Source organism: Erpetoichthys calabaricus, chromosome 10, assembly GCF_900747795.2.
Source record: "Erpetoichthys calabaricus chromosome 10, fErpCal1.3, whole genome shotgun sequence".
Taxonomy (NCBI): domain Eukaryota; kingdom Metazoa; phylum Chordata; class Cladistia; order Polypteriformes; family Polypteridae; genus Erpetoichthys; species Erpetoichthys calabaricus.
The window spans coordinates 144,550,742-144,573,691 of NC_041403.2; the positions used below are offsets into that span (position 1 = coordinate 144,550,742).

Here is a 22,950-nt window from a genome sequence, read left to right on the forward strand (position 1 = left end):
ACAGATAACCTGCCCCACTATCGTCCGACGCACCTGCAGTTTCTTCTTCTCCGTCACTTGTCTGTTATTTCTGTTTTTAATGACCACGTCGGAACACCCCTCGCCCTGACTGACACGGCCCCATAACCTCAATGAAGTGTCCTTCCCGACATCTCACGACTTTCAGCACTAAGCCGCTCTGGTGCTGCACGCTGCCGGCGGAACCTTAACGAGTGGCGCTCGATGGGCACTGCTCTGTCAATTCACTTTTTTCAATGGCGCCTCGTGGCCTCTAGATGGCAGTGTTCTTTCCACGTTAAACCAAATGTCCCAAAAGATGGGTTTGAGGGAAAAAAAAACAGGCGCTTTTCGTATTTGCTTTGCAAAAGATGCGTTTTTTTTCCTTAACTGGTGACATCCCTCCAAGCTCCACTTCTTGCTGACTGATACCAGAAGCTCTTGCGGCTGAAGCCAGCATGCGCCAAAAAGTGCCGAAAAAGATCGGCGGAATGTGGCAGTTTGTTTTCCAGACATCTTTGGTACATTAATGGGTGTAAGGCGACTCCGAGCTGCACTTCTGAGGGAGAGCGCACGCATCTGCGGGCCGTGACAAGGGCCTGCGGTGAAAAGGGACAAAAAAATAAGAAGAGAAAGAGAAGAGAAAGAGAAGAGAGTGGGATGGGAAAGGATGCTAGTCCCGGAGGAGAGGCATCGCAGCGCGAGCTGAGGACCACGAAAGCACACGAGGCTTGCAGAGAGGAGGGAGCGGGTGACCTGACAGCACGCGACTAGCACGGCGGCTTGCAGGTACTTGTGGGACGGGGAGGGTGAGGGGGTACAGCTGGCAGCGACCCGGGGCCACCTCGTGCGCGTCACAACACAACGGCGCCTTGCTGCGCTCCTTATGGCTGACGATGGTGCCGCTGTGGGCTCAAACGTTGCTTGCTAGATCAATTTTCATTAGTGATGTTACCGATGCTGCTTTTGTTTTCACCACGGCGTCATCATCACCGTTATTATTCAAGCAATCCCCAACGCGTTTCGTGTTGTTATGCTTAGTGCTCTCTTGTCATTGTACTCGTGCACCTTTTAAATGACCAGATGAATCTGAAGTACACCCGCGCCGCGTCCATCCCGTGCATCTCATGAAGGTCACAGCACCGGAGCTCCTCTTCAATAAGGCGAACCTCTCGAAACTTCGGGCGCATGAGGATTTAGGCTGCTGGTGGCCGCGACCCCGGCCTGGATAAGCTAAGGCGGGTTCGGTAATGGACGGATGTATGGAAGGTTTGATAAAGATCTGATTTGCACGCCAAAATATGTATTTATTAATGACGTGTGTCATAATAGGAACTGAATTGCACAGATTCGGATCGTCTCATTGCACACAGTTCTCTGTAGATGTCTCTAACCACCACACAACGGGAGAGATGTTTTATTTGACCGTTTCACAGAATATAACGTCTATGTTTCTACAGTAGTTTTTTATATACAGTATATAACGGCTAAATCAGAATTTGTTTAAAGACTTTCAGCAGGTACACGAGTATCAGTGACTGATCGCAAACGTGATTTTTTAAATTACAGTTTAAATAGCGATGGCAGCCTTGTTGCTCACATTACACCCAATACTGTTTTCTAATACAGTCATTCAAGGTCAACATAATTATTTTTCATTTCTCAAAAATGATTTTTCCTTTGCATGCCACCCCACCCAGCTCCGCTCTGCCCCCCTTGGTAACAGTGATGTGGGCTGATCGGCAGAGGCCCACAATTCCCAAAGTGCAGACACTTTCACTCTAGAGCTTCACATGGAAGTGTAACCGTGGAGTTGAGCCATAGCAACACTCCTGAAAAAGCGAGGTGAACACCGGCAACAACCACAATAAAATCTGGCTACATATAAACACACTAATCCATTCAATAAAGCAATAACACCATAGGCTCATGAGACATCACCTGGCTTATTTAGAAAGAAATGAGAAATACAAGTACAACCTAATAATAAAATGAAGGAACGATATTCCAAAACACTAAATAAAAAATGGCTCAAAGGAAATTAGGCAGGCAGTGTGGTGTTGTGCATCAAGCAGTGGTTTGTGTTTGTTCATGCCCCGGCTCGAACTTCACTTAACTCCCATGTGCTTCAGTTGTAAAGTAACATCATATATCGTGCTAGCTGTGCTGCCTATGTTGCGATGAAATCTAAATTAATGTTTGTCGTGCACCATGTGATGGATATGCCTTTTGGTATGGCGTTCGTAAAAGTAGTGTTAATCTTTGTGATGTACCACCTGTTGGAATTAAAAATGAAATGCATATGTCTCTGCTATGTGCCTTATGGTGTGGGGTTTGTAAAAGCAGCGTTAATGTTTGTTGGAATGATAACTGCAATGCATTATATTGCCAAAAAATGTTTGTGGTGTGCCATCTGTTGGAATGACAGAAACAGAGCAACTGGACGGATACACAGACACCCTTTTATTAAAGTGGATTAAAACCAATTGTCAAGTATCATAGTCTGGTAGGTTCCTTTGAATACAGGGGTCAGGTAAATACACATTAAGAATTTTTTTCCACATTGATAACCATAATCTATGTGTACACATATTGATTTCTGAACAGTATGCACATATATATTGTTCACACGCAATTAAGTAATGCTATAAATATATGAGTAAAAATATTAAATAGTGCATTGTGGCTTCTGGAAACATCCATCGTTTAAAAAGTTACATGTGTGACTGCATTTCTTTCCAAAACCCTACAGCTGCTTAGAAAGCAGAGCTTCAAGCGTGGCTGTGTAATCTCTATACATATAAAAGCCAAATACGACTGACTCACTCATCACGAAATCTCCCGAACTATGAGGACTTGGGACTCATGTAGGTTATCCTTGGCCCATAGGTGCTAACTAAGAAACAGTTTTAAAAATTTTGTGGTCCAAGCACGTTCTGTCCGTATGTCTGTCCACTTTTCATGAGAGCATTACTTAACAGACTTAGATCTGGTTGTTTTGTATAATTTGCTTGAACTTTCCGGTTGATTTTGCAACTTCTCTCATCACGCTAAGTACCATAGTTCACTTGCGGTACTGATGTATTTATTCAAATCCAAGAGAGTGGCTGTGGGCCAAGAGTAGGGGGACGGGGCCTTCCTCATTCACTCGCCAGCCTCTGTTCGAGTTGGTCTACATCTCGCCACGTGTTGGAATGCACCTTACCTCCGCTTAGCTAGTGATACCTGTTTGTTCAACAGACTTCATCATCTACAGATTGTTAAGGATTAACATTTGACATTTTTGAGAGAGAGATCAGAGCTACGTGTGTTTTAGTTGGTAGTTGCTGATTGCCAGAGTTATCACAGCCATGTGCTTTTCTCCCCACATGGGGAACACTCTCCCGTCAGAGCTGAACACGATCAGATATAGTGCCAATGCCTATTGATTTATAAAGTTTGTCCTGTTTCATTACTATGTGGGCACAGCCACTGGGTACAGCTACTAAAATTATATTGTGCAAACTACATTAAATTCCAAACTTTTTGTAGAAGTTCATTGGAGAATGTATTCATCCATCCTCCTAACCAACTTGTCCAGGGCAGGAATGCGAAGCAGGTGGAACCTATCCCAGCAAGCATTGGAGTCAAGGCAGGAACAGCACCTGGAGAGGACGCCGGTCCATCGCAGGGTGAACACACAAAATCAGTTTAGCATTACCAGTTCTCCTAACCAGCATGTCTTTGGACTGTGGGAGGAAACAGGAGCACTTATATCTCTATCATGTCGCGGAGATAATTTTGTTTACAATACACTACTGTTAAAAACATTTATGTCCTTACACTTGGTCACCTATAACAGAACTGAGTCAAATTCACTGTTGATAGCAAGATTATAGCCAGGCGGCAGGTTGGAATGTTCTATTTACATATTAGCCTGCTAAGATGTCCATGATAACAGCTTCACCTTGACTAGTTAACAGTCAAGCATTTCTATCAGAGTTACTTCGATACCTGCAGTATGTGTATTGCGTCAGCATTAGTTTACTATGGATGACTGTTAGGGTGGTACGGTGGCACTGCTGCTTCACATGTCCCAGATGACTCTGACAACAGATATCTACTGTTTCCAATAAATGTACATCAACATAGTGTATCTGAATTCTGAGAGACCTGCAAATTCCTGTTGTTGAACAATAATTTTATATACTTCCATGACAAAGGCTATGGAGTATCAGAGTCTATTCTGGCATCATTGGTCATAAAGCAGAATCCAATTCATGGATATGTCCATCACTAAGTACCTTCACTCACACCGGGCTAATTTAGAGTTACCAGTCAGCAAGATTGACTTACCTGTATTATTAATTACCAGTAACGGTGCACTGCACAAATACAGTGCATCCGGAAAATATTCACAGCGCACCACTTTTTCCACATTTTGTTATGTTACAGCCTTATTTCAAAATGGATTAAATTCATTTTTTTCCTCAGAATTCTACACACAACACCCCATAATGACAACATGAAGTACCTTCACTCACACCGGGCTAATTTAGAGTTACCAGTCAGCAAGATTGACTTACCTGTATTATTGATTAACAGTAATGTGAATTTGTGAATTTCCCATTGGGATTAATAAAGTATCTATCTATCTATCTATCTATCTATCTATCTATCTATCTATCTATCTATCTATCTATCTATCTATCTATCTATCTATCTATCTATCTATCTATCTATCTATCTATCTATCTAATGTGTACTGCATGAATACACTTGACTTGATCATTCACAATTTTCATCCTCTTTCTCTGAATGTTTAGCATTCATTTGCTCAGATGCTGATGCGCTTGCTGCTTCCTGAGCAGCTCTTATTTTCTCCACCCTAGTGGCCAGCTTCTTCTCTTCTTTCGTCAGCATCTTTTCGCATTTAAACTGATTAAGTCAGTGTTTGTATTGCAATTACTTAGTACATTTTCCTTAATTTTTCACTTAAGCTGGCACTTAAGTCTTCAAACTGCCTCAAGAATAATTTAAGATATGAAGAGGTAGGGGAAGTAACGGTGAAGGTGGTAGTGATGAGAACGCCGCACGGCCGCCCTGATGGTCGCCACCGAGAGTTGATTCTACAATAAAATAAAAATAAAAAGAGGAATAACCTTGGAGGTCAATCATCACCCGGAAAGCGCACAGTAGATATCACATAGTATACAGTATGTGTAGCAAATTTCAGGTCAATAGTTCAAACAGTTTGCGAGCCACAGGTGATTTAAAATCCTGAACAGATAAACAAACAGCGTATTATATACTGTATAAAAATATTATTAGCTAGATTGACTTAGATTATCTAAATTCACTTATTTGGCTGACTCCTTTATCCAAGGCAACTTACAACATGTATGATACAATTGGTTACTCTTCTTTTGTTGCTTTCCAACTGGAGCACAGGCAGATCTAGTGACTTGCTCGTGGTCACACAGTGTCAGTAGGGGGATCTGAACCCGCTACTTGAGGTCCCAATTCTTAACCACTACATCACACTGCCTGCCTATGTACATGTGCGGGACTATTGATGTGGGATGAAATGCAATACTTGGAAACGAAATGGTAAGAGGGGCTTCTCTACGCTAACATATTCACCAAAGTGATGCCTTTCCTCACCATGCACTCAGACTCAAATATTGTGAGAAACTGTTTAAAACCAGGACAGAAGGTATCTACAGAGCAGGTTCAGATGAATATATACTTTCAAACTAGGCTTTCATGCTGAATAATCCATCCATCCGTTAATAATGCTGCTTAATCTAATAGCCTGTCCCAGCAAGTTTGGGCACAATGTAGGCACCAACCTTTAACACTAGAATTACCAGAGCCTACGAAAAACCTCATAGATCTGTCCCACCTTAAATTGCTTCTCACCTCTCCATCAGCGCCTATTGTCCTGTAAATGTGTGGACAAGCAGCAAACAGCAAGCAGCCTGATATCACATCCGCCACCGCCTCACAGTTTTCTCAGCTCAAGTCTGTTTACCTGCGTGTTAGTTGCTTGGAGTTGTATAAAGTGAGAAGTCAAGCAAAATAACACCTTTTATAAATACTATATTGTTATTTGGAACACTTGCATTTCATGTACGTTCCGTGTCTACAACTATCTATGGAAACACATCGTTAAAACAGAAACGTTTTTCATGTTTTAGTAATAATTGACAAAATGTAGACATGAAGTGTATAATGTGTGAAGCCTGAATTCCAAATATCAGTGAAACACTTTCACAAAAGGTTCAAATATAACAGAACAAGTGCGCTTGTATTCAAAAATTTAACTGCAGAAAAAGAACCCGCATTAGGGTGCGACATTGACATGCATTTACTACAACTGCTTCAGTGGCGCGCAATGGTATCAACTGTTGAGTGGTAATCAAAACTTCACGGTTTCGATCCCCGACGAGTCTTTTTTGAGAAGTGAGCTGCTTTTATTCTTACTATTTTAGAATAAAAACGTACATTTGATTTCAGTCTGTAAGAGCCGGTGTAAATGTATGATACTTGTAAAGGTTAGCTTTTTTTTTTTTTTTTTTATTCCGTTTCATTCTCTCAGTCGCATTCACGATCCTACCCTACCCCCCCCCCCCCCCTCATCTGACACTGCTGTTTTCACATAAAGACAAACTATAACTCTGCAGTGTACTTGTGACACTGTAGGAAGTAAGTAAATAAACCAAGGTAAATAAGTAAATAACATTCGATCTGGCTCTTATATACAAAGTACGGCGACGGCAGCTTCCACCTGCAGCTATAGACTCTTCAGTTCGCAAGCGACTCTCCATGCTAGTGTTTATATCTGGACGGTGTATGTGCCCTAAAAAGAAGTCTGACTGCATTCTCGTACCAATGTTTGCGAACTGAAGTGTCTGCCTGCACTTTTCGTGGCATTAGTCAAGTCAAGTACATGTCTTTATCTAAAAACAGAGTCAGATTAGGGGTTGGGGGAGCAGGAAAGTGTTGTGGGAGCGTGAACGTGAGTGAGAGAATAAAACTGCGGGAGCTGCCATCGCTGTACTTTGTACATAAGAGCCAGATTGAATGTTATTTATTTGGATTTAGTTACTTACTTCCTACAGCGTAAAGTCACAAGTACACTGCAGAGTTCCCTGTGTCTGAGCGACACGGGCATGCTCAAAAAATACACATGTAATGCCACGAAAAGTGCATGCAGACACTTCAGTTCGCAAGCATTGGTACGAGAATGCAGTCAGACTTCTTTTTAGGGCACATACACTGTCCAGATGTAAACACTAGCGTGGAGAGTCACTTGCGAACTGAAGAGTCTATAGCTGCAGGTGGAAGCTGCCGTCACCATACTTTGTATATTAGAGCCAGATCGAATGTTATTTACTTATTTACCTTGGTTTATTTACTTACTTCCTACAGTGTCACAAGTACACTGCAGAGCTATAGCGTGTCTTTATGTGAAAACAGCAGTGTCAGATGGGGGAGGGAGGGGGGCAGGTCAAGGTAGTATTGTGAACGCGACTGAGAGAATGAAACTGAATAAAAAAAAAAACTTAGCTAACCTTTACACATATCATACATTTACACCGGCTATTACAGACTGAAATGAAATGTATGTTTTTATGTCTAAAATAATAAGAATAAAAGCAGCTCATTTCTCAAAACAGACTCGTCAGGGATTGAACCCGTGAAGTTTTGATTACTAGTCAACAGTTGATACCATTGTGCCACTGAAGCAGGCGTAGTAAATGTGTGTCAATGTTGCACCCTAACGCGGGTTCTTTTTCTGCAGTTATATTTTTGAATAAAAACGCACTTGTTCTGTTATATTTGTACCTTTTTGAAAGTGTTTCTTTGATATTTGGAATTCAGGCTTCACACATTATACACTTCATGTCTACATTCTGTCAATTATTACTAAAACATGAAAAATGTTTCTGTTTTAACGATGTATTTACATAGATCGTTGTAGACACGGAACACACATGAAATGCAAGTGTTCCAAATAATGATATACTGTAGTATTTGTAAAAGGTGTCATTTTGCTTGACTTCTCACTCTATACAACTCTAAGCAAGTGACACGCAGGTAAACAGACTTGAGCTGAGAAAACTGTGTGGCATTGGGGGGATGTGATATCAGGCTGTTTGCTGTTTGCTGTTTGCTGCTTATCCACACATTTACAGGACGAAAGACGCTGACGGAGAGGTGAGAAGCAATTTAAGGTGGGACGGATCTACAAGTTTTTTCCTAGGCTCTGGTAATTCTAGTGTTAATAGGGCATTGGTCCATTTTAAGAACCTGAGCAGATCCTTTCATTCAGGTTCCAACCTGCTTATCCAACTCAGAGCCTATGTGGGCAGCACAAAGCTTGATGAGCCCTTGGACAGAACACTAGTGACTGAGTGCAGACAACAATGAATAACCATATACAATGCATATAAAAAGAATGTACCCCTTGCAAGTTTTCACATTTTATTGTTGTACAATGTAGAATCACAGTGGATTGAATTAGACGTTTTGGACACTGATCTGCAAAAAAAGAATCTTTAATGTCAGACTGAAAATAGATTTCTACAAAGTGGTCTAAAATTAAAAACAAAAGTAAAGCAGAAAATAATTGATCACATAATATGACACGACTAAATCATCACTGGGGCAGCCAGTTGGCTTTAGAAGTCACAGAAGTACCGTATATAATCACATATAAGTCAGGTCTGGAAACCCGAAAAATCGATCATAAAATCAGACCCCGACTTATATGCCCATTCAAAATTGTGACACTTACATTTTTTATTATTTACATCTTCTTGCTCCCTCTAATCTCGCATAAGTTTCTCAAGACACATCGAATATTGAGGCAGCAGCGCAGTTACCAATTTCTTTCGCTACTTCAATGATGTTTAAATTAAAACCAGCTTCATATTTTCTTCTAATCGAACGCTCCATCGTAGATAAGGGATGATCTTACAATTAAGGTATTTGAAGATGTGAGATACAAAAAACACAAATCAGTGCAAACGTTGCTTCGGAATAGTTTGGGTATTACCGTGTGGTCACATAGGCGCAATATATATAGAGAGAGAGAAGTTAGGAGCACACGCTGATACAGTACATTGCTGCACCCACATACAGAATAAATGCAGTGTGCTCCGTGGTTACTCTCGCAGGTGGGCATTAGCATAGCATAATGTTTTGGACCAATAGCGGGAGTTTTCTGCATTCGACTTATACGACCGACATTGTAAAATGCCAGTAACGGTGCGTCAACATTAGTTTACTATGGGTGACTCATAGGGTGGTACGGTGGCAGTGCTGCTTCGCATGTCCCAGATGACCCTGACAACAGATATCTACTGTTTCCAAGACAAATAAATCAACATAATGTATTCGAATTCTGAGACACCTTCAAATTCCTGTTGTTGAACAATAATGTTATATACTTCCATGACAAAGCTATGGAGTATCAGAGTCTATTCTGGCATTATTGGTCATGAAGAAGAATCCAATCCATGGATATGTCCATCACTAAGTACCTTCACTCACACCGGGCTAATTTAGAGTTACCAGCTAGCTAGATTGACTTACCTATATTATTGATTAACAGTAACGGTGCACTGCACAAATACAGTGCATCCAGAAAATATTCACAGCGCATCACTTTTTCCACATTTTGATATGTCACAGCCTTATTTCAAAATGGATTAAATTCATTTTTTTCCTCAGAATTCTACACACAACACCCCATAATGACAACATGAAAAAAGTTTACTTGAGGTTTTTGCAAATTTATTAAAAATAAAAAAACTGAGAAATCCCATGTACATAAGTATTCACAGCCTTTGCTCAATACTTTGTCGATGCCCCTTTGGCAGCAATTACAGCCTCAAGTCTTTTTGAATATGATGCCACAAGCTTGGCACACCTATCCTTGGCCAGTTTCGCCCATTCCTCTTTGCAGCACCTCTCAAGCTCCATCAGGTTGGATGGGAAGCATCGGTGCACAGCCATTTTAAGATCTCTCCAGAGATGTTCAATCGGATTCAAGTCTGGGCTCTGGCTGGGCCACTCAAGGACATTCACAGAGTTGTCCTGAAGCCACTCCTTTGATATCTTGGCTGTGTGCTTAGGGTCGTTGTCCTGCTGAAAGATGAACCGTCGCCCCAGTCTGAGGTCAAAAGCTCTCTGGAGCAGGTTTTCATCCAGGATGTCTCTGTACATTGCTGCAGTCATCTTTCTCTTTATCCCGACTAGTCTCTGAGTTCCTGCCACTGAAAAACATCCCCACAGCATGATGCTGCCACCACCATGCTTCACTGTAGGGATGGTATTGGCCTGGTGATGAGTGGTGCCTGGTTTCCTCCGAACGTGACGCCTGACATTCACACCAAAGAGTTCAATCTTTGTCTCATCAGACCAGAGAATTTTCTTTCTCATGGTCTGAGAGTCCTTCTGGTGCCTTTTGGCAAACTCCAGGCGGGCTGCCATGTGCCTTTTACTAAGGAGTGGCTTCCGTCTGGCCACTCTACCATACAGGCCTGATTGGTGGATTGCTGCAGAGATGGTTGTCCTTCTGGAAGGTTCTCCTATCTCCACAGAGGACCTCTGGAGCTCTGACAGAGTGACCATCGGGTTCTTGGTCACCTCCCTGACTAAGGCCCTTCTCCCCCGATCGCTCAGTTTAGATGGCCGGCCAGCTCTAGGAAGAGTCCTGGTGGTTTCAAACTTCTTCCACTTACGGATGATGGAGGCCACTGTGCTCATTTGGACCTTCAAAGCAGCAGGACTTTTTCTGTAACCTTCCCCAGACATGTGCCTCGAGACAATCCTGTCTCGGAGGTCTACAGACAATTCCTTTGACTTCATGCTTGGTTTGTGCTCTGACATGAACTGTCAACTGTGGGACCTTATATAGACAGGTGTGTGCCTTTCCAAATCATGTCCAGTCAACTGAATTTACCACAGGTGGACTCCAATTAAGCTGTAGAAACATCTCAAGGATGATCAGGGGAAACAGGATGCACATGAGCTCAATTTTGAGCTTCATGGCAAAGGCTGTGAATACTTATGTACATGTGCTTTCTCAATTTTTTTATTTTTAATAAATTTGCAAAAACCTCAAGTACATTTTTTTTTACAATGTCATTATGGGGTGTTGTGTGTAGAATTCTGAGGAAAAAATTAATTTAATCCATTTTGGAATAAGGCTGTAACATAACAAAATGTGGAAAAAGTGATGCGCTGTGAATACTTTCCGGATGCACTGTACACTTGACTTGATCATTCCTAGTTTTCAGACTCTTTCTCTGTACGTTTAGCATTCGTTTGCTCAGAGGTTGACGCGCTTGTTATTTCCTGAGCAGATCTTCTTTTCTCCACCCTAGCGGCCCGTTTCTTCTCTTCTTTCATTGCCATCTTTTCGCGTTAAAAATGATTAAGTCAGTGTTTGTGTTGCAGTTACTTAGTACATTTTCTTTAATTTTTCACTTAAACTGGCACTTAAGTCTTCAATCTGCCTGAAGAATGATTTAAGATATGAAGAGGTAGGGGAATTGAAGGAGAAGGTGGTAGGGAATGAGAACGGCGCCCGTACGCATACATTGCATGGCCGCCCTGCTGCCGAGAGTTGATTCTACAATAAAATAAAATAAAAATAAAAAGCGGAATAACCTTGGAAGTCAATGATCACCCTGAATACAGATAGTAGACATCTCAGAGTATATGTGTACCAAATTTCAGGTCAATAGTTTAAATGCTTTGCGAGCTACAGGTGATTTAAAATCCTGGACAGACAAACGAACAGCCACGGTAGCGTGTTATATATAAAGACCAGAAATTATATGGTAAAATCAAGTCCCAACTTATCACGGGAGAACTTAAACGTGACTATATTAATCCATCCATCCATTTTCCAACCCGCTGAATCCGAACACAGGATCACGGGGGTCTGCTGTAGCCAATCCCAGGGCACAAGGCAGGAACCAATCCCAGGTAGGGCACCAACCCACCACAGGACACACACAAACACACACTAGGGCCAATTTAGAATCGCCAATCCACCTAATCTGCATGTCTTTGGACTGTGGGAGGAAACCCACACAGACACAGGGAGAACATGCAAACTCCATGCAGGGAGGACCCGGGAAGTGAATCCAGGTCTCCTTACTGCGAGGCAGCAGCACTACCACTGCACCACTGTGCCGCCCTCGCATGTATATATGGTAGTTAAATGGTGACCACCTGTCTGGGGTTTTAGATGATTGCTGTCTAAATGCACCTTATCTGAAGGTCCAGCTTGGGGTGAGTCAGTCTGCTTCTTCTTCTTTTGGCTGCTCCCGTTAGGGGTCGCCACAGCAGATCATCTTCTTCCATAACCTTGGGGTGAGTCAGTATGGTGGTCTAATCTACACAATGAAGACAGGGGAACATTCCAAGGACCTCTATGAAAATGTGATTGAAAGGAACAAGTCAGGGGATGGTGACAAGAAAATATCCAAGTCACTGAACATTTTTTTGTACAGAAACAAAACTGTTGCCAGGGTACTTTAGCAGTCACAGCCTTATGAGAGAGTGGCAAATGGTCAAAATGCACATGACATCTTGTCTAGAGTTTGATATAAAGCAGACTTTGGAGTCAGTTGGGAGAAGGTTTTATGTTCGGATGAGACCAAAATTGAAGTTTTTGTTCATCAGACTAAATGCCATGGTTGAACACTGCATATTATCAAAAACTCACCATCCCCACTGTAAAGCACAGTGGTGACAGCATCATTCTGTCGGGATGCTCCTCTGCAGTAGATCCTGGAAGGCTTTTGAGGGTATAATGAAGGCAGTAAAATAAAGAGAACTCGTGGAGGAAAACCTGACGCAGTCTACAAGAAAGCTGCAGCCTGAGAGAAGAGTTGCCTTCCAGCAAGACAACAACCCAAACATAAAGCCAAAGCTACAATGGCTTATAAACAACAATGTTAATGCCCTGGTGAGGCCAGGTCAGAGTCCAGATCTCAATCCAGTTGAGACTTTGTGGCTGGACTTGACAATGGCTATTCATTCATGATCTCCATGCATTCTGACAGAGCTTGAGCAGTTTGAAAAATGGCAGCGCTCACATGTGCAAAGCTGATAGAGATGTACACACAAACTGTCATGGCTGCCAAAAGAGTGTCTACTAAATACTGGCATGAAGGGGGCGAATGAATCCTTATGTGATCAATTATTTTGTGTTTTAAATTTGTAAATAATTTAAACCATTTTGCAGGGTTCCGTTTCAATCTGACATTAAAGCATCTTTTATTGATCAGTGTCAAAAAATTCAAATTAACTTCACTGCAATTCAATAACATGTGGAATTTCTTGAAAGGGTGAATACATTTTAATGGCACTTTATCGTAATAATGATATACAGTATAAGAACAGCCTCCCTCTGCGGTGGGTTAGATAGATAGATAGATAGATAGATACTTTATTAATCCCAATGGGAAATTCACATTCTTCAGCAGCAGCATACTGATCATACACGGAGCTGCTGAAAAGGCTGCCACTCACGGCGGCGCCGGATAGATAGTTGGCACCCTGCCCGGGATTGGTTCCTGCCTTGTGCCCTGTGTTGGCTGGGATTGGCTCCAGCAGACCCCCGTGACCCTGTGTTCGGATTCAGCGGGTTGGAAAATGGATGGATGGATGGATGGAACAGCCTCCCCTGTCCTTCTTGCCACATATTTCCTATTCATGCACCTTGTGCACTGGAAAGCGTAGATTAAAAATAGAGCAACACCAAAACAGGTAAAAGTGAATGAATAAAACAAAAATAATAAATATCTCTCTATTATAAAAAAAAAACCTTGCGACGAGACGAGACTTTTTCCCAGGGACAAGACGTGATCTTTTGAAGCAAGACAGAGAGACACTTTCACTTCCCACGAGACGGACAAGACACGTCATACTTACAACCCTCAGCCACAAGACCTATCTGCAAGTGATACACGTGCAGAGCAGGTTACAGATAATGGAAGTAGGAAAATTTGAAAGTCTCAAAAAATGAGAGTAAAAATAACACCTGCTACTTGTTTCCCAATGTATCACCGTTTAAGAGGGGGTTTTCGGAGGAGCGGCCAAGTCAATAAACTGAAAATATTACTTGGGGAAATAACAGATCAGCGAAAACAGATTGAATATTCAGGGGATGTACAGAATAAACTGAAAATATTACTCGGGGAAATAACAGATCAGCGAAAACAGATTGAATATTCAGGGGATGTACAGACTTTTCAACGTTAGAAGCTTCGCACGAGATGCAGATCACGTGGCACGGCAGCAGCAGCAGCAAGCCAACAGCTGATCGAGCAAAGAGGAGGTGAAAAAAAACACCTGTTACTTGTTTCCCAATGTATCGCCGTTTAAGAGGGGGTTTCAGAGGAGCGGCCGCATCTCCTTGGGATGCGCTCAGCCCCCCTCTTCTAGTGATGGGAAGTTCGGATCATTTTACCGACTCGGACCTCTGAGTCTCGTTCAGCAAAATGAATGAATCTTTTTTCAAGTCATTTCGTTCATTTCGTTCATTTTAGCAAAATATAATTAAAATGTTACCTGTTACCTCCCTAACACATCTACTGATTACACAAATGTTGATCACACTACAAACAAGACAAAACTATAATGCTATAAGAAACAGAAAATATTAATTCATTGTTTACCTGGGTCTTTAGTCTATGATTCGCTACTACTGAGCCGGTAAGTGGTCACGTGACAAAAGAACGAACGACTCGAAAGACTCGAGGAATGAACTAATCAATTCTCTTTCCAGCTCAGACTGCATAGGTTAAGCTTATGGGGCTGTCACGTGATGAACAAACGACTCAAACCCGAAGACTCGAGAGATGAACTAATCAATTCTCTTTCCGGCTCAGACTGAGTTGGTTAAGCTTATGGGGCTGTCACGTGATGAACGAACGACTCGAAAAAACTATAGAAAGTTGCGCAAATGCGCATGCGCGACTGAACGAATCACTCCCACGAAACGACTCGTTCTTCCCGAGTCACATTAAAGATTCGTTCAAAATGAACGAATCGTTCAAGAACGACCCATCACTACCCTCTTCACCTACCGCTGGCGGAGGAGGAGGCGAGCGAATTGCAGATCACACGTGAGGGTAGCAGCAGCACGCCAGCAGCTGCTCGAGCAAAGAGGAGTGAAAAATTTGTTTCCCATTGTATCACTGTTTAAGAGGGGTTTCGGAGAAACGGCTGCTGGCAAGGGGGGAAAGGGGTTGGTGAGCAGGGGTCGAAGCCCCCTAGTATGAATAAACAACTGTTTTACCTTATTTGTAATTTAATCTCTGTGCATACTCCCTTAAAGATGGAGAACATTATGCCATTTACTCTGCCAGTGGAGAGCTCCAGTGGAATCAAATCAAAGTACAAAAGCTGCCAATGCTGTAAATGAACTAATTATGGGCTGTTACACCATGAAGCAATGATTATTGGGAAAAAAAAAATCATCAGAAAGCAGTCATAAAAGAAGAGACATTCAGCAGAAGAAAGAGAGAAATACGGCACACAAAACAAAGAACGTCATTTTCTGGTCCAGGTCACGGGGGCAGCAGTCTAATCAATGGCACCCAGACGTCGCTTTTCTCTGCCGTCTCCTCCAGCTCCTGTGGGGAGACACGGAGGCGTTTCCAGGCCAGCCGACAGATATAATCTCTCCAGCGTGTCCTGGGTCTTAAATCTTAATTCTTAAAACTGGGCGCATTATTTGCATCAAACCTGAGAAAAACAAACAATATACAGTGTGTGTTTACTAGTAGAAATATTCTCAAACATTACATTGCTTTCATTAAAATCCAATTGCATGGTCATGGTTCAGAATTGCTTGTGCTATAATATCATCACCAATGTATAACATGAAGGAACTAAAATTCAATATTATGTATGTCGGTTCAGGCACAAGGCTAATGGTTTATTTACGTTTTCTAAAGGTATTGTCTTGTGCACATTTTTAACTTTCTTTCCTAAGCTCTACGTGAAGTGTGTTCAAAGTCATATAAAGTACAAGTATTTTTTTATTTCCCTTTGTCATGTCAGATATAAGAGAGAGGTTCGGTCTGGACCTGCTCCTGGACATTGGTTAGTTTTGTGTCAGACCTTTCTCACGACAGCCTTCCTTTTCGGCATGTTTTAAAATTCTGTCGGGTTTCTTTTTCTTCACTTCAGGCTTAGCAGATGGTGCGATGGGCAGAAGCCAAACCTAATATGGGACGAGTGAGCTAACTGTTTCCCTATGGCGTCTCCAAATGTGTTTGAACTGAGAAGTGTCACGGCCAGTTGTCACCACGGTCCCTCCCAGCCTGCTGCTTCAGGACCCAGGACAGCACCAAGCAGTGGCTTTGAAAATGCCTCTTTTCAGAGCGACGAGCAGGAGACATCCTTCGCAAGTACCACAGCGCAGCCGACACATCAGGAGCCGATGTGCGGTGGCACCAGAGAGGAGCTCTCTCCGAGGTCTGAGGAGGACCACTGTGCAGAGCATGATGGCCACTCCGTGGACTATGGCTTTGTCTTTGCTCTGGTGTTCCTTGTCAGTGGGATTCTGTTGGTGCTCATAGCTTACACGATTCCTAGAGAAGCAAAAGTCAATCCAGACTTTGTGTCGGCCAGAGAGATGGAAAAGTTGGAAATGTACTATGCGCAGCTTGGATCACACCTGGATAAATGTATTATTGCTGGTTTGGGCCTGCTCACCTTGGGAGGGATGCTACTTTCAGTGCTGTTGATGATTTCAATATGCAAAGGGGAGCTATATCGCCGGAGGACCTTTACCATTTCCAGGCGGCCCAGAAAGACTTACGGCTCAATTAACCTGCAAATGAGACAGATGGAGGCAGACGGCAGGCAGTCCCTGGTGGATGGCAACCCTGGGGCTCCAGCTGGCTCCTTAGCTGATGTTGAGGAGGCCAGTTAGGCCCCACCTATGCCAAAGGAAAATGAATGTTTTATAAATCCTTCAAGGGAATGGTAGTTGAATAGTACATGCGGGTCAGCTAATGGGATTCCAGGGTATTTCAGAACAAGGAAAGATCAAATGGGTGAAACAAGGAAGAATCGTGCAAGGCGTCCCTTTTATAGCTAATGAATATCTGAACACACTAGCTATCTGCAGTTGACATAAGACACACACACCAGCTGTATTCTGACACCTGTGTCCATTCAGTGCCATTCTGCAGTGTAAAAGAAAAGCACAATGCCACTCAGAAGCACCAGTGGGCCTCAACTAGGGCATCTTCGTTAATCCTAAAACACCTTGTCCAGAGAGCTAAGAACTGAGTTCACTTCACTGAAGCGTTGAGAGGCAATTCTCCGACAAGTGGACAGCACATGTGCTTTAAACAGATGAGCCAGCGTGAGTTCATCTTCCATCTTTTTAATCATGTTTTAGCGGAATGTGAGCTAAAGTAAAAGGGAAAATGGAGGCAAACATGAGAACATACAGTACAGTACATGAATGCTGGTTAAAGAAGGATGACAGCTTCAGACTACACTTGAACAAGACAATCACCACAGCAATACAAAAGCACGTTGTTACATAAATGATGTCATTTTGACCAGACTGTAAGTACGATAAGGATGACGTCTTTTTGAACCCAACATTTACACTCACAATCTGGGAGCACAGTTCAAATATATGAAATATGAACGTCACACAAAATTAATGCGGCTATCTAATAAGTTCAACACTTGAAACGAGCAGTCAGTTCATTGGTCTCTCTGCGTGTGTAGAGACTTTTTAAGGAAGTGGAATTCTTCTTTGCTCCAGTTTTTAAAGGACAAAGGTAACTAAATAAGGAAAGCAAAAATCATAGTCAGCAAACGTCAACCTGCCCAGATAACAGAAGGAAAGCCAGCAAGAAAGAAAGTGGTCTTCATCTGAAGTAATCACTTAAAGATATTGTGGTGTCCAGAAGGTTAGCCACACATTGACACGTTCAGTTGTCTGAGGACAGCATTGATAAATATCTGGCAAATTCTAAAGAAGTTTTGATTGTTCCTCATAAAATTAATGTAATTTTAGTTTCAAATTTTAAATGAAATTGAGTTATGATGCACTGTTAACTATACTGGTTCTTTAATAACATTTTACTGGGCTTTGTGGTTCCTTGTAGAACCATCGCTTGACAAAGAACCATTACATTCTGGGAAGGGTTCTCTGCACGTGAAATGTGTTCTTTAGGCTTTGTAAAACGCTCCTAATATGTGGACAAAACAGAAATCTGTAATGTATAGTAGGTGACCTAGCCGGATACTCACAGATCGAGAAGATCCCAACTTAGCCCGTAGCACTGTATGCAGCAACAGTCCTTTTAAAAGCAGGAACCCCACTGGGATTTGCAAATCTGTTATAGGAACACAAGAAACTTAACAAATGAGAAGTGACCATTCAGTCCATCGAGCTCCTTCATTTAGGTAAGAACTAAGCTGCCCCAATGTCTCATCCAGGCTCCATTTAAAGGTTGTCAAGGTTTCTGCTCCAACTTCCAGATTCTCACAACGTTTTACATAAAGAGACACTTCCTGGCTTTAGTCTTAAATTCACTTTCCCTTATCATCTGTTTCACGGTTATTTATGGAATCTGTTGTGGATCTAACTAAATGAAGTTTCTTTCTGGATCATTCACATGGATGGTTCTTTTGGGAAACAAAAATGATTCCCCTATGGCATCACTCAGAAGATTTGCTTTGGTAAGTATGGATTCTTAGGGCCGGTATATACTTGATGCTCAGAACGCTTCAACACACACATCATGGCTGCTACACATTCCGGGCGCTCTTTTGAGCGCTTCATCGCAACATTGCAGTACCAGCAAACATTTGGGTGGGGTTTGTATTCAAGTTTGGGTATGTGACAGCAACATCGCTGTTTACTATCAACATCTCCATAGTGACAAATATGGCTGTCAGAACAGCTGGCATCAAATTGCCAGCTCTTTGCAAGTGGATGTGGAAATGTGCAAGATGAAATGGACGCAAATTGAACTCTTTGAGGGCTGAATATTTTTTCCAGTTTTCTGAAAAGCATACAAAGCAATGGTTTCACACATAAGTCAGCGTAAAGCGTTTTTTGCCACACCCCATGGCTGCTGTCTGTGCCCATTCGGCATCTCTGGTGGCAGCAGCTGCACAGGGGCAGCTCTATGACCAGCAGGAATACGCACAGCAGTAGCAGTCGCAGTGTGATGCAATCTTGTACCTCTTGTCATCGTAAGAGGCAGTCCTCCCAGGTGAACGTTGGCGTAGGGGCATTAGCTACACGGACATGTTCAGCACCACGATCAGTGTATGCTGGCCCCTCACTTTTCATTTCCGATCTACAGATCACTTACGTCAAAATCCAACAACTCAGAGTCCCACTCAGCGACACGATACGCAAAACGTATTCCACAGAGTATTTCGTTTTGCACATTCGCTTTGGTATTTTGCCTTTTGAGGGGTTGTTTACTCTTCACTACCCCGGCACGCGCAGGAAATCACCAAATCAAATCAACAAAGCTACCTTTAAAGAGAGTCGAACTAAAACAGAACGGCGAGTTTTGTCACAGCTTACAGCGGATTACCATCCTCTACCCCTGAACTTTGACAAAAGTCGACATCCACCCTGAAAGAGTTAAGATAGATATGTCCACACAAATTGGAAAATTTTCAAGAAAACTAGTGGGGATTCAGCCATTGCAAGATAACGCAATGGAGCGGCAAGTCGCATTGCAGCTCCAACAGAATCAATGTGCCTGCTTCGATGTTTGATGAATGGTTTAATGCGGTGAAGCAAATCATCACATTTAAATGCTGACATGTGAACTTTTTCATGGTGCTTTTTGTCATTCATTTCTTGCATAGCAATACAAACATTGCATATCCCCATAGTAATGACGCAATACATTTCAAGGTCTCACATACCATCTCCTGCGGTGGGCTGGCACCCTGCTCGGGATTTGTTTCCTGCCTTGCGCCCTGTGTTGGCTGGGATTGACTCCAGTGGAGCCCCGTGACCCTGTAGTTAGGATATAGCGGGTTGGATAATGGATGGATGGATGGACATACCATCTTCTGTGTCGCTGTTGCCTTCTTTTTTTTTGTACCTTTGCAACAGCGCCTCACAGTGCCACCTGGTGGAATCTTCCAGATTTACATAAAGTACACACGCAAGTATAGTCAGTACTCTGCTTTACAAAGCAGCAGCAGCATCCGCATGCGTACGCGTCATGTAGCATCAAGTATATCCCGGCCCTTACAGTTGAGAAAGATAAGACAGTGGTCTCAATAGACTTCAGTCTTGGTAACTCTCCCTGGCATGATGCCCTTTGGGCTCCAGTCTCTCTCAAGCATTGACCTCTTGGTTCAAAGTAAGTGTACTGACTGCAGAGGTGGCAGCAGTTTAAAAAAGAAACACAATCAAGAGTAAAGGAAAGTAGAAACCAGCCAAGCGCAACCACTCGGCAATTGAGATTTGAGAACACAAGCTTAATGTGCGTAGCGAAACTCATAATCAGAGGGTCAAGAACCAAAATACGCATGAAAACGTAAAGTGCACAGATATGGTCAAAAAGACAGAAAAGATTTCATAACTAGGGACCAAAATAATACACAACAATATCACTAGAGACTTTAACAAACCAGCAAGTGCACAACATACTGTACATTCATGTTCGGTAATGATTCCTTGAGCTCTAAAACATCTGTAACATAGCTTAAATTATTTTTTTTGAGGTCAAGGAAAACATATTAAAAAAGAAAAAAATCACGACAATCAGAAGGCTACTTGCTAGATGAAGACCTCTCTTTAGACATCGAATTAAGAAAACTCTGACGTTAGAAAGAGCCTTAGCACAGTCATATTTATACCGAATATATTATTAGAAGGCATATCCAGATGTGAGAATGGACACTGGTCAACTGTTATATCAGATACAGAATGTTTTTTTTGAAATGTGTAAAAAAAAAGAAACATTTTGGAAGAAGCAATGCTAAGCAAACCTGTTACAGAAGACACATTTCATATACTGATGATACCTCCCTTTCATTACAAATGCTTATATAAGCTGTTCAGTTTCACAAAGTAGACAACTTTAAACAAAACTGACACTGTGAGCACCGACATACGGACAATAGTGAACTGCTACAGTAAGTATGGCTGCTCTGTGGTGCCCTCTGCTGGCTGGTAAAAAATGGGGAAATCTGCCCAGCTGTATAACACAAAACAGACAAACAACAACAGATTCTTGGTTTCATTATATCACCGGATAACTTTCTTTGTAACTTCCTCCTAAATTTGAAAGCAATGAGGAATAAGACTGTTTTATAGAAGTTTGAACTTTGTTAATAGACCGGACGCATGGCAGCGACTGTGAGTGTGGCTGGCACAGAAATCAAGTGGCCATGCTTCCTTTTCACCCAATACATTTCTCACGACTGACACACAGAATGTGGGCTGAGAGTGAAGGAGGAAAGCCTTTTGAAGAATCCCGAGTCTGAGGAGCACTTCTTCTTATCACGGTAAACTTTAACAGCACGACTTTGTTCGGAACCCTTTATTTTTACAAGAGGTGGACAGTTGCATGTCACTTCCACACAGATTTTTGTGTTCTCAGTCACTACTTAGAGTAGATGCTGTAAAGTTCCGGGTAAACGTTTGCCCGTCACTGTTACACAAATCAAAGGATTTCTACAGGAATAATTGCTAGGAAGCGCACCATGTCTCTGACAACGTTTCATTTACAAGCTAAAGGAGATAAGTTGGATTGCAAGGTGAATCAACAGACATACCACCTCCCTCTGTTAACAAAGAGAAAACAATTGAGTAGCCCCCCCAAACGTTAATATCTAGCAAGTTCTGTATCAAAATTAATTTAACAGAAAGTGCCCATTGAGGGAAACAAGTAGCACAAGCTCTGCTCCTCACTCACTCCGCCATATATATATACACACGACACAGGGCATGCACACCAAGCGTACCGCAGACTCTCGAGGTAATCGTCTTTCATGGCTTCACACTGGAGTGCCTATCTTTCGGTGAAATCAAGGCTGTTAAGCTTCTGCAATCTGCCAGTTGTCTGCAAAATGACATCTGCGTCTCTGGAGGCAGATAAAACCATCAAAATATGATTGTGTACGCCGGTGAGCGTATGTGTGTGTGTGTGTGTGTGCGCGCGCGCTTCGGTTTTTATATGATAAGTGCACGTGTTTTTCTGTAGTAACTTTTGATGTTGGGATTTACATTTCGAGAGTTAATAGCAACCCATTTCCCATCCGTGCTTCTTCATCCATTTGTCTACTCTGTTTTCCTTCCATGTAATTATACTTATTAAATATGCTTTTATGTTTTTCTCATGGTGGTCTCAATTTATTTGTTTGTTTCATTGAAATAATGGCCTTGCTTAGGAGACAAAAGGGAAAATAAAGAAGATCACTGTATTCACCTTTTTCTGGGTATACTTTTGGCCAAACCTCTTTCTTCCAGGTTTGAAGGTAAGGGTGCTCTACCTCAGCCTGTAAATGATCGGCTCATATCGTCGTTAACCAAAGCTGTTGACACTGACGGTCACTTAAAAGCAGGATCACTTCGCAGTCCTTCAGAAGTTATGGTGTGTCCTTGTTCTGTCAGCCTGAACTGGGATCATGGACACTGGGTGCAGTGCTAAAAACCTGTCCGTCTGTCCTGTGCTTATCTGCTGCCTCCTGGGTGTCATTTCATAGACTTGAAAATGGCCTCATTGGAGCAGGTCCAGGCTCAAGTTCAGTACAAAGACTGATGGACTTCATCATACTCCTGTGATGGCGTAGGTTGGCTCCATGCTCACAGTCCTGTTTGGTAGCCTCTTGAACCCGCTACCGTTGATAAAGTGACCAAGTAAATGAGGACACATGCACCTAGCAAGGGGTAGGTGCAAAATGTGAAGAGTGCTTTTATTT

The 22,950-nt window shown here is 42.4% G+C and overlaps 1 protein-coding gene across 1 annotated transcript; it reads left to right on the top strand.

The window, feature by feature from the left end:
* The first annotated feature begins 312 nt into the window (after positions 1–312).
* tmem74b (transmembrane protein 74B) lies at positions 313–22,362 on the top strand. Its single transcript, XM_028810626.2, has 2 exons — positions 313–786; positions 16,204–22,362. Exon 2 carries the CDS (start codon positions 16,271–16,273, stop codon positions 16,949–16,951), a length of 681 nt encoding a protein of 226 aa, XP_028666459.1. The 5' UTR covers positions 313–786; positions 16,204–16,270; the 3' UTR covers positions 16,952–22,362.
* The last annotated feature ends 588 nt before the right edge of the window (positions 22,363–22,950 follow it).

Excerpts from the sequence above, each read along its gene's own strand:
- tmem74b (XM_028810626.2), top strand. The coding sequence starts at position 16,271 with ATGGCGTCTCCAAATGTGTTTGAACTGAGAAGTGTCACGGCCAGTTGT.